The following is a 13,389-nucleotide window of genomic DNA, read 5'->3' as shown; positions in this document are numbered from 1 at the left end:
GGAATAAAGTTAGGCCTTAGGTTTATGATGCCAAATTTATTCAAATTTATTCTTTGACTATCTTGGAATTCTCTAAGCGGTAATTACCTCTGTAAGTATGTGGTACATAAATGTGTCAGTGGCCCAAAATACCTTAGACAATACAAAGTAAGGGGGAATAGCAATATGAAATGCCTTACTCAAGTTCAACATGCCTTATGGTATGTTCTTGTGCATAGAAGTAAATACAGCTGTCTAGTTACATTACTGCTATCCTGAGATTCTTCTAAATTAAAAATCTGAGATCACAGCCACAGAAGAGTGCCAGACTATCTGTAATTATTTCAGTATATGTGTGTTGTCTCTTAACCCCTCACTCAGCATTTTGGTTTATTAACAGACCATCCCAACCAACTGCCTGATTTTGGAAGCAAATACTATGTAAACATAACACAAGGTCAGAAAAAGTGTCAAGTAATAAAATGATTCAGATTTTATTGGACACATTTGTATCTGGTTTTCTAATGCAGATAATATGATGAGGTAAAGTAGAGAAAACAGGTCATGGTACAGATTTTCCTTTAGCATAGAAACTTTGGAATTAAAATTAAAATTCTTGCCTGAATGGCAAACTCTAGCAAGTCAATTTTCCACAATTTGCATAGATGGGCATCAATGACTCCCAGAAAGTAGTACACAGACAAATCAAACCTTAAATATGAAGGTGATGCTTTTTGTGATGAGGGTGGTACCATATAAAACACATGTTCTACTAGAGCATTTCAATAAATTAAATAAATTTTTCTGTATATACCGCAAGGAAGTTTTGCCTGTCTATCACTTCAACCCATAACCAAAATCAGCTTTGCTTTTTTCTCTTTAACCTGCCTAGGAGGCTTTCTATATGCCTTGACTGGCTTTCTATTCTTGCATTTAACTTCTGTCCCATCCATAAATTTCATATTCTTTGGTACAGAGAACCAGAGTATTTTTACTAAAATAGCATATGTAATGAAGGAGAAAGTAATGATTAACAATTTTCAAACAAAATAAAACAGTGAAAGAGACTCTCAGGCAGGTGATAAATCTGCAAGCGCCGCACTCACCATGATTAGCCGCTCCATTCTGCCTTTCACTGTCTTCCACCTGGCACTTTTTTTTGGCAATCTTATGCAGAATTGAGGCCCTTTCCTTGAACTTTCCTAAAAGAAAACATTGTCATTATTACAATGCAGCCATTTTGAGACGCTAAGTTAATTTTCCATAGCTTAGTCTCCATAGATCACTGCTGAGAATCCGTTTCAATTCCTCCTCAAACAGCAAATATGCTATTAAACATTATCTCATGTTCCCATATACAGGGTTGAGGATTTTTTCTTTCTTTCTTTCTTTTGTAGAAATGAAAATGTAATTTCTTTGAGAACTCAGCAATGAACAGAAAAAGAAATTGAAACCAAAAGCTATGATTTTTCTTTGGAAGAAGTCAGTACACTTTCACCTATAAATATGCTGGTGTAAGAATTCAGCTGAAGCAGACAATGAATACAGATGAATCAAGATATCATAAATAAAAACAAACAGTTTCAGTTCTCAATTAGTAGTAGTGTAGAACAAAATTTCATATTAACACATATACTGCATTAGAGTGAGTGTGGGCAGTTTTGTCACTTTGGACTTATTTATGTGTCTGTGACTTCTACTCATTTCAGTGCTTGGTAAAATTATGAAGAAGATTATTCTGGGATTTACTGAAAAAGACCTGAAAGACAACACTACCACTTATCACAGCCAGCATGGCTTCATGAGGGGAAAGTCCTGCTTATCGAATCCGATTTCCTTTTATGATAAGGTAACACACCCTGTTGATAAACAGCAACTAATTTATGTGATCTTTTTGGATTTCAGTAGATTTTCAAATACTGTCTCTCACAGGATCCTTCTGGACCTACTGTGCAGCCTCAGCTGGATAAACACATCATGGCGTGGGTGAGCAGCTGAGTCACGGGTCAGGCACAAAGGTGACAGTGAATGGGGTGACATCAGACTGGGGACCTGTCACTACTGGGGTTCCACAGAGCCCCATGCTCGGCCCTCTGCCCTTCAACATCTTCATAGATGACTTGGACATGGAACTGGAAGGAATACTCAACCAGTTCCCAAAAAGGGAGGAGCTGCTGACTCCCTCACAAGGCAGGGAGACCCTGAAGAGAAACTTTGACAAATCAGGGGTCTGGGCAATCACCAATCATAAGAAATTCAACAAGATAAAGTGCTGGATTCTGCACTTGGGATGGGACAACCCTGGATGTACAGACAGACAGAGGTGATGTAAGCAGGGCCATGGAAAGGGACCTGGGGATCCTGGCAAGTTGAACGTGGGTCAGCAGTGCCCTGGCAGCCAGGAGGGCCAACCCTGTCCTGGGGTGCATCAGGCACAGCATCACAGCTGGGCAAGGGAGGGGATTGTCCTGCTCTGCTCTGAGCTGGGGCAGCCTCACCTCCCGTGCTGGGGGCTGGTTTGGAGTGTCACGATATGAGAAAACATGAAACTGTTGGAGAGTGTCCAAAGGAGGACTACGAAGATGTAGGAAGGCTTTGAGGGGAAGCTGTGTGAGGAGCAGCTGAGGTCACTTGGTCTGCTCAGCCTGTAGAACAGGAGACAGAGGAGAGCCCTCACTGCCATTACAATTTCCTTGTGAGGGGAAGAGGAGGGGCAGGCACTGAGCTCTTTTCTGTGATGACAGTGACAGGACCTGAGGGAGTGGCCTGAAGCTGTGTCAGGGGAGGTTTATGTTGGATGTTAGAAAAAGATTCTTCACCCAGAGGGTGGTTGGGCACAGGAACAGCTCCCCAAGGGAAGTGATACCAGCACCAGCCTGACAGAGCTCAAGAAGTGTTTGGACAGTGCTCTCAGGCACATGGTGTGACTCTTGGGGCTGTCCTGTGGCAGGAATTGGGCTTGATGATCCTTGTGGGTGCCTTCCAACTCAGCATAGTCTGTGATTCAGAAGGGGAAGAAGAAGTCCCCAGAATACATGATTTTCATTTCAGATTCTCAGAGATACTTTTTCTTCTAAACCTGCCAGTTTGGGGCTTTTTTTGTCTGCCATGAAGTTAATCACACAGCTCAACCTCTACACTCCCTAGGGCAACACACTCTCCAGAAGTCCCAGGTTTCGTCACTCTTTATTGACCACTGCGTCCAAATGATACACTAAAACAAGGTAATGTCAAAGACATCAATATTAGGTGAAAAGAAACCTTTTTCTGCCTTCATAGCTCTTTCTATGTAAGGACTCTTTGGACATCCTATGACAGCCTATGATGTGTAGAAAGTTGATGTATCTGCCTTTACTGTTTTATCCTGATTGTTATTGCACTTTAAGCATTTTAAAATATTTTTAGACGTTTAACTGGTGGCTATTTTACAGCACATTTCCTAATTAAAAATACTATTATAATACAGGACCTGTAGCTCTTTTAATTCTTCATCTCCAGTCAAAAAATTCTATTGAAAACTGTTGGTGTCCCTGCAGCAAAACCAGCACAGACTTAAGACCAGAAGATATTTCAATGGAGTTATATGAAAGACTAACAGTGGGAAGTAAAAGTAAGAAGTCATGAATTAATTCAGTTATTTGGATAACAGTCACTTCTTGCCAAGCTAAAAACTTGGAGAAATTCCAAGCATACAAGAATAAATCATTAGTCAGGAAAGAAATCCTCTCTTCCCTGCTTAAAATGGAAGCTTCACACCCCTGTATCCACACTTTTGTACATGGAGAAGCATATGAGCAATTCACAGGCAGCTATCATTTGCTGGGAAGTGGAACTAATTTCTCAACAGCAAACCACTTGGAAAGTAATAAAAATACCACAAATATTTAATAAACTATACTGTCCTTTCTGCAGTCCTCACCTTTTCACAAATACATCATGCTCAAAAAAAAATCAAAAATCAAAAATCAAAATTAGCAATTCACAATGTTTTGCAAATATTATATTTTTTGGCACCCAGAGTTAAACACCTACAGAATAGTATTTAAGCATAGAACACAATCATAAATAACAAGGCATCTCATTATTTCATTGCACAGGGTAAGAGGCAGAGATTCTAGTTAAATGGGAAGAAGTAACAAAGAGTTAAAGAGAGAGAGAGTGAGAGAAAGAACAGGAATTTTTTGTGATAGCATAAAAGAGAAAAAAACAGAAAAAAATATGAATCATATCCTCAAATATTTTAGGCCGAAATGCTGAGTCATGGTGGTTCCTAACTTATTTTGAAAGAGTAGCAGCATTTAAAACTACTTATCCAGAAGAATGAGTAGATATTAAAAGATGCCTGATATAATTTCAGTCTCCTGAAGTATTGTGCTAGCTTTCAGATTCCAATTCAGCATTATATGTTTGAGAATTCAGCTTGCGATGCCACATATATAGAAATGCATTTTATGCAAGCAATGAAATTGATGCAGCTAGCACATTTCTGAAAACTATCTGTGGAGCCATCCATGTCCCCACCTATTCCAAGATGGTGAAGGACCTTTCAATAGAAGGTCCAGTTTTAGAGGTTAAGGATATTCTAAGAACCTAAGGATATTCTAGTATTTTATTAGAGACTGTGTGAAGCTGCGTAGGTTTTCTTAACAGAGAAACATGGCCACTACTGAACTGAAAAGAAAATGTCTTCACAGAGATTCACAGTGGTTTAGATTAGTTTAATTGAATGTGACATCCATTTTTTTCGCCTTTACAAAAACCTCTCAGCAACTTTAGAAAGAACTTCTGACACTGACTTTTAATGATTTTGAGTTACACCATTTCATTCAGGAGACTGTTCCACAGTTGTAAGTCACTATCATGAAAGTTAAAATCAACACATGCAATGGAAAATGTTTTTTGTTTTATTTTTATTTCTCACTAGATGTATTATTCAGTTTACATTGTTTTACATCATTACCTTTGATTAGATTCACTCTATGTAGGTAACAAAAGTGCAAGGAAATTATTAAAAAACATAATTAACTATCAAAAACATGAAACTGACAAAACCAGTAGTACTGGCCTGCATGAAGACAGTACTGAAATATAGAAAAGACCACAGAGCAATGCCCCCTCGCTCCTTCCCGCCCTCCCTCCCTTTCTCTACCGTTTTCCTCCTTTAAACTAAACCAAAACTTTTTCACTTAAGGGGAAGCACAGAGCCACCAAGAAAAAGGACCACCTGAGAATGTATCTAAGTCATTCAAATTTTCAGAAAGCCACAAAGGTCAACTTAGGCACAGGTCTTCTCTCGTGTCTTGTTTCTTATCTTTAGGTGGGGTCATTAAAAAAAGCAAGCATTTTATGTCGCTGTTCTTATTTCTAGAAGGTAGGTGCCTGTGTTTCCTCTGGAACAGTCCTATGTACTATGGTTTGACTATGTAACAGAGCTTTTCACAACAGGTGGCATAATGAGAGTTTAGATGAATGACAATGCATGCTTCCATGGACCTAAAATAGGACAGATCGCCACAGCAAAATTCTTAGTTAATCTAGGTTCACTAAACTCCAACAGATTTGGCAGCCTATTTTAGTTTGCAAAGAATGAAGCAGAAGGAAGAGGTGATCAAGGCCAGATGATTACCAAAGAAAGTAGCTTAAAACTACATTGGTTTTTGTTTGAATAGATACAAACAAATCATTATTGTATAATGTAGATATGTGTTGATCTGCATGAGTAACTCTAGCTGGCATCAGTTGGCAGAGATTCTCCTCCTGATAAAGGATATATTAAAAAGCCAATCCTTTATCTACAAACTAAATTGCAGTCTACAGGCTCCCTGGGTCAGAAAAATATCTGATTTGATGTGAAAACAGTTCTTCAGAAATTCACTCATTTAAAAAATTCAAGACTCTACCACTTGCCTTGTTTTCAGTCTGTGATCAAAGGAAACATACTGCATCTATCTAGCTATAGCCAAGCTTTCATGAGCCTGAACATGTCAAATCTGTGGCTGTTGAGCACTCTGAACTATACTTACTAATTCTGCTTATGACGTGCTGTGGAAGATAACTAGTGAGTGACTACCAATCTAAATCCAGAAATCCACCTTACATGCTTTCTCGTTTAAGATCAAGCAGAAGTATCAAATGAAAACACATGCAATTTTGTCATGGTGTAGACAATTGGTGGAGCACAAGATTAGAGTGAGGGTCTCTTCTCATCTTGTGGGACACATTTACTCTCTCAGTTTGACCTGATTAATCTAAAATTAACTTAAAGTCACTTTCAGACCAAAGAGAAATGACCAAAACAATAGAAATCAGTTTCTAATATATGGAGCACAATGGCTCTCTGGACATTAGGATGAATCTGATTGTGTATTGTAGCTTATCCATTGATTCTTGTCCCTGATTGTTCTGATGCAGCAGGAAGAATAAAGGCACCTGAGTTTCTTTACTGGAGAACTGAAAGAATATTTTGTATCTCTACTCCAGGCTTGAGGACTGGACATAAGGATGTCACAAAAAAATCAATGGATTTGTAACTGGATTTATGTATTCCTGTGACTAAGCTGCTGTGCAAAAGGTACAAAAACCTCAGTCACAAAAAGGAAGAGAAAGAAGTAAATGGGTAACGCAAGTAAGTGTGATGCAGAGTGATAGCAACTAAACTTCAGAAAATCCAAACAGAAAGCTGAAAACATAGTACATAGTACACTTTGATCAAAATACAACTTGTGAGATACACTTACCATTACTTGCCTCGTGAAAGACAAGTGAAAATTATGATGGTTGTATTTGAGAAGGTAAACTGCATCATAGACTCTTGTAAATGTTAGTGTTTCTGAAGACAAAGAGTTTACTTTTTATTTCTGCTACTGGATTTTTCCTGTGGCTATACTATGGTTCTGAAATATTTATTAATGAGAAATGCATTCTGAGGTGACATTGAATATTAAAAGCATTACTTCTGCATAGGCACAGGAATAATATATATCCATGTATGTATTATACTGCAAAAAGTGTTTCCCTACAACTACATTTAGATGCCAATAGAGTATTTATGAATCTCAGAAGGCTACTTTTGAAATAACAGATATGATACTTCGCCATAAAAAATAAAAATCTTAACATATTCACATTTAAGGCTACACTAAGAAATTGCCTTTTTATCTTGATTGTAATGAAGACTGAAGTAAAACACACTGCAAAGCTTTATCTCTGGTAGCCATATCATAGTGGCCCAGGTTAATGGCTCCTTACAGGTACTTGAGAGGTGTATTTAAGCAACATAGACACCACTGTCCGCCTGTTAAAATCTACTTTCAGACATCTTTTTTTATATTGGTACCACCCCTGTGAACCAGATGCTTATCTGGGCAATGGAGCGAAGTGAGGCAAGACCATTCTATGAGCTCAGGCCTGCCACAGATGAAAACAGCATCTTCCGACACCTGGTACAAAGGTGCATGGGACCCCTCCCACAGCCTGCCCCAGAACCAGGTGGTTACATTGGTGTACCAACAGCAAATACAGAAAGAGGGAAACAGCCCTTATCACTTTCCATCCTCCCTGAGGAATGATCATGAGTAAGTCATGCAATGAAGATTCTCTTAAAATCTTCAAGATTACTCAACACTAAAAAGGAACTGTGTTTTTAAAAAGAGAGAATTAACACTGTTATTATACAAATACTGTTATTTGTCCTAAATCCCCAAGATTAAAAACAAGTGTGAATAGGTAGCTAACTTTTCTACAGGCCTCAAGATTTTCCCCATCCCCAAACATGCTGCTAATCTCTAAATTTAACATAATGAAAACATCTGTCTGGAATTATAATCAGAAGGACGGACAAGAGGCCTTGATCCTACAGACAATCAGGTCTCAGTTCAGGGATAATTCCAAATTGTAGAAATGCTAATCACACTAGGACAAAAAGCATGTGTTGGAAATTTATTATGGAGTTAGCTTCTTTCCTGAATTAGTATGATAGAACTGCAGTGCTTTTGAATCAGCAGAAAAGTTTCCTGAGATTTCACTGAGCCTTGATTCAGGCCCTAATTACTTCCTTCTTAAATTGCTAGAATGAGGATTTCAAACTGCAATTTTTTTGCATTGCAATCAAGCATACAATTAATACTCCAGGAATAAACATGCCCAGTTTTTAAAGGTTATTCATTGCTCTTCAATAATACAGTAAACTGAAGTCACTTAGCAATTGTTCAATTGATTGGAAAATCTATAAATTAATTTCTCTTCTTGAATGCATTGTAAAACATGGCATCAAGTAAGCACCTACAATCTATGTTATACTGTGCCATATAATCTGCAAGTATGGTTTTGCATATGTTCTTTGCAAAAAGTATCCCCTTGTATTTTCTTACCTGAAATAGCAGAACTGAAATGTTGAAAACAAAGACTTGAAAAAAGAGTTGTAACTGATTGAGCCACCAATAAACACATGCAAAAAATGAGTTATTCAAAAATGGAGAAAATGAAAATAGGACCAAGAAAAACAAAGAAAAATGTAAACACAAAAAAGACACTCAGAGGGCTTCAAAAAAAGCTCATACAAACAATTCTAAAATATTTCTTACCTTCTTCAGTCATTGTGTCATAATATTTTAGGTTTCCATATGATCCAAGCTCTATAACATCACAGTAAAAGACACAGAGATAAGGAACCAGCAGACATTAAAGAAATGTACATGTTTTTGCATGTGCTTCATAAACTGGAACAGTGATTATGCAAAACATTTTCCAGGACAACGAAACACAGATTACAGAAATGGCACTGCTTTCCCCCTCCAGAATTTCACAAGTCAATGACTTTAGCTAAAGTGTTAAACTTGCTAAAGTGAGATGTAGGAGAAGCACTGAAATCTAAAATTTAGCCTTTTCAAGTTTCTTGCCATTTGGTGCCTTTACATCAGGGAAAAGATAATAAACCTTGAGACTACCTAAAGAGCAGCAATTTTGCAAACTAAGCTCATTTATCATTCCCCAGGTCAGACATTCAAATACGTCTGTATCCAAATTAAACAAAAAAATTTCAAAACATGTAATTTTAGGAGCTGCTCATAATGCTGTCTCCCAAACAGTGTTTTGATACTAGTGCTGATATTGCCTGGCTTTAGACGGGCTACTTAATTAAACCACTCTCTTGTCACTTGTGAAATCAGAAAAATATTTACTTGCCTCATCAGGTGAAATGACACCTTAATTCATTAAATCATTCAATCTATCTGAAAATATTGCATTACTAGATTCTATCAGAGCAGAAAAAAGAATGGAATGCAGAGGCCTCCAGATCTTTAGGGCTACTACTGTTTGTTTCTGTGTGATAAAATCTTGCATAAAATCACCTTTTTACCACAGTGGCTTTACACTATTTTTTTGAAGTGCTTTTTTCTTAACATTTGGCATACGTGTTATTGTATGCATAAACACAATAATTAATATAAACCTACAAAACAGGACAATGAAAAATTAGTCTCAAGGAGGAATTTGTAAATGGTCTGGCTGAGGAATTTGTGGATGACCACGCATCATTTTTATGAAAAGATTTGCAATTGAGTTTCTGAGCATCTAACCTTTGACAGAATGTAACCATTAAAAAGTGAATACTTAACAGTTTGATGATGCTTTTTTCTTTGCAAATATTCTCATTCATATTTATGAAACACCTTAAGCAATTAAATGCAAAAATGATATCCAATTATTTTGTTTTTCAACGATGCATGATGATTTTTCAACAATTTTTCACAAAGGTGAATTTCAGTAGAGATGTGGCTATTAGTTTTTAACTGTAAAATACTGGGATGTTATCAAATCTGACACTTTGAGAGATACATTTAAAAAAAGAGAAATCTTACATCATTTCCAGAGACAGAGAATGCCTTATGCCATGTAACTAAAATATACAGGATATTATCATTGGGTTTTTTTAGTAAGTATGATTGGATTGTAATAATTTTTCATAGGCATATTACAAAGAAACTTACAAGTATTCATGTACTCTTGCTAGTAAAATGTAGTGTCTTACTTGCCCGTAAGTAAGCCAAATAGAATAGGACATTAAGTCTCTCTTAAAGCAAAGAAAAATGTAATTTAAAGACAGAATTTAATATATTCTTTTACAGCAATAAAGAAAGTATATACTGTTTTTTAAAATTTTCTTAGTCTTGCAACAAAATCTTTGCAGCTACTAGTACATATAAGAAGCTATTGTCCTACCATACTAATTTTAGTCCTTACCTGGAAAGAGCTCCCAATAACTTCAATATAGGTGCTCTATATACAGCATTTGGAGCTACTTGTCCTATTTAATTAGGGCTCAATATTTGCTGAATCTATGGGCAGCACCTTTGCTTCTACTTATTCTCACTGACCCTTCATGGGTCTGGGGTCTGCTTTGCTAGAACCTGGGCTGAGGCATTCACTGGAGATCGAGGACAGGACTGGAACACACATGCCAGAAAGAGTCCACCAAAAGGAGGGTAAAAGTAAAAAAATAAATGCAGGCACATGGAGACCAAAATGTTAGCAGAGAGGGACTGCATGAACAAAGTTGAGGAGAGCATTGCACCACACAACAAACTTCAGAATTAACAGAATAGTATGAGGCTTCTGACTCTGCAGATGAACAGAAGAGATTTCAGAGGAAACCAAGATCAACTGTGAATTCTAAATCTCAAAACAAAAAACTGAAAAAATGGAGCAGAAGCAAGGCAGGACATTTCACATACTGGGAACCCCATTTAAATCTATTTACTTCCCATCTGAAGTGAGAGATAAAAGACAAACAGTAAAGAAAAACAGGGTCAATCTGACCTTACAGAGACCAAAAGAGAAGAGAAACAAGGTGATGCATGACAGTTAATGATGCTGATGATAATCATGTTCTGGGAACTCCAGCAATTCAACACACCAAGGATTATACCAGGTTAATTCCTGCAGTTAGCAAAATTATTTCCAGGAAAACTCCAATCTTGCTGGTGAGATTATGCTCTCCAAAGCTTATAGTCCTATACCCAGAGAGGAACTCTTTATACAATCATCAGCCCACTGACTGCAATGCACTACGCAGAAAACATCAGCTGCATGTATTATACTTTAGGGTTTTAGGACTACTTAGGTCAGTGCTGCTTGGCAGCATGACAGATCTGCCTCTGCACAGTCCGCTTCCAATATATGGTACTTCTGCTGTAAAATTTAGACTAAATATGCTCTTTGTTTTTGAGTTCTCCCATTAACCAAGACATACCCTGTTTATATAACTTTGAGTAAATAGAAAATGAAGTACTTTTCAGGAAAAAAAATTAAATTGGAAAAATTTCATAGCTTTAGAAGTAATCTTGTTTCAAATGGAATTGAAAAAGGTACTTGAAAAATTATCCCCTAATCCAACACAATTAAAATTTGACAATTCCGTTTTTGTGAACGTGCTATGCAGTTCCCATGGTGAGGTCATAGTAGATAGACTGGATGGCAGCCAGTGCCTGCATCCCTGCTGGTCACATGAAACAAAGAGGATGCAGAGATGCAGCTTCACAGTTGATCCCCAACAGTTACAGAGTCACTGAATTAATTTGTTCCCTCCTGCATATTTTTACACCAGAAAAGAACAGAAGGTTCCTAGTAATCCTGACTGACATTCCTGAAGGATTACAGCAACATTTGTCTTACTATGTACTGTTCTCTACTGTGTTTGTAGGTGTCACACCACATCAAAGCAAACAGAAAAATATTGTTGATTAATAGGGCTATGTTGTTTGTGATTTCAAATTCAAGACACCAAGCATGGCTTCACCAAGAGAAAAGACCTGCCTGACCAACTTAGTGGCCTTCTACGATGGAGTGGCTACATCAGTGGACAAGGGAAGAGCTACAGATGTCATTTACCTGGACTTCTGTAAGATCCTCTCATGTTCCCTCTCACTGAATTGGAGAGAGATGTATCTGTGTAAGTGGAAAGAAATTGACTGGATGGTTGCATCCAGAGGGTCACCTGGCAATGAGTGGTGTCCCTCTGAGATCAGTCTTATTTAATATCTTCATCAACTACATTGACAGGGGAGATCAAGTGCATTCTCAGAAAGTTTGAGGAACATCAAGCTAAGTGATGCAGTTGCCATATCTGAAGGACTGTGTGTCATTCAGAGGGACCTTGACAAATGGGAATGGGAATTTCAAAAGGTTTAGCAAGACCAAGTGCAAGGCACTGCACCTGGGTTGGGGCAGTCCCTGGTTCCAGCACAGGCTGGGGATGAACAGATCAGAGCAGCCCTGCTGAGAAGGACTTGGGGGTGCTGGGGGAGGAGAGGCTGGGCATGACCCAGCCATGGGCACTCCCAGCCCAGAGAGCCAAACGTGTCCTGGGCTGCATCCAGAGCAGCGTGGGCAGCAGGGCCAGGGAGGGGATTCTGCCCCTCTGCTCTGCTCTGCTGAGAGCCCACCTGCAGGGCTGCATCAGCTCTGGGCTCCCAGCACAGCAAGGACATGGAACTGATGGAGAGAGTCCACAGAAGGGCCACCAAGATGATTAGAGGGATGGAGAACCTCTCCTAAGAAGACAGAACATTTGGGTTGTTCAGCATACAGAAGAAAAGGCTTTGAAAAGACCATAGAGCAGCCTGTCACTTCAAGGGGAACTGCAAAAAAAATTGGGACAAACTTTTTAGTAGGAGTTGCTGTGGTAGAAAGAAAGTAGATTCACACTAGACATAAGGAAGGTAATTTTTATATGGAGGGCATTGAAACAATGGGCCAGACTGTTCAGAGAGATGAGGTAAATTCCCCATGCCTGGATATATTCAAAGTCAAGGTGCACAAGGCTCTGAGCAACCTGACTGGTTGAATATATCCCTGCTTGTTGCAGGGAGATGGTACTAGATGATCTTTAAACATCCATTGCAAACAAACTAATCTATGATTCTATTAAATAAGATAGCTAATAACTCAGCTTATTTTACTCTCACTAAGTATAGTACATACTGTCTGTGATGAAATACTAATTTCTGTCTTTTAAGTATACAGCCCCAGGCTGCCATAGAAGAAAAGCAAAATCAATATTTCTCTCCACTCTCCTGCAACTAAAATCTTGGCTACAGACTGCTGTTGACCCAAATAAGGCCAGAAATTAGCCTGCTTCTAGAACTCCTATAAACCATACAGCTATTTTAGATACAACAACCTGCATTACTAAAGTTATGTATCTCTTCATGGAAAAGTCAGAATCTGACTTTTGTGAGAAATGTATCCCTTCATGTAAAGTCAGACTGAAAGAAACTAATTGTGGATTTCTTCAACAAGCATGAGACTTTCACTTTCCATAAAAAATATATTTGTATGAGAATTCATGTCACACTCCTCCAAGATCATTAAAAGTTTCAAAGTTGATATATCTATTATCTAAAACAAAAC

At 38.0% G+C, this 13,389-nt stretch overlaps 1 protein-coding gene across 1 annotated transcript in view; it reads right to left on the bottom strand.

Annotated features, from left to right (window-relative positions):
- SLC24A2 (solute carrier family 24 member 2) overlaps nucleotides 1-13,389 on the bottom strand; it is a 105,041-nt gene that overhangs the window by 25,379 nt on the left and 66,273 nt on the right. The window contains exons 4-5 of the mRNA XM_058823940.1: nucleotides 8,562-8,612; nucleotides 1,086-1,181 (exon numbers count right to left, since the gene is read on the bottom strand). Coding sequence (XP_058679923.1) covers nucleotides 1,086-1,181; nucleotides 8,562-8,612 — 147 coding nt within the window. The remainder of the gene's footprint in view (nucleotides 1-1,085; nucleotides 1,182-8,561; nucleotides 8,613-13,389) is intronic.

This window comes from Ammospiza caudacuta, chromosome Z, assembly GCF_027887145.1.
Source record: "Ammospiza caudacuta isolate bAmmCau1 chromosome Z, bAmmCau1.pri, whole genome shotgun sequence".
NCBI lineage: Eukaryota > Metazoa > Chordata > Aves > Passeriformes > Passerellidae > Ammospiza > Ammospiza caudacuta.
The sequence above is the reverse complement of the archived record's forward strand: the minus strand, read 5'-3'. Positions and strand labels throughout refer to the sequence as shown.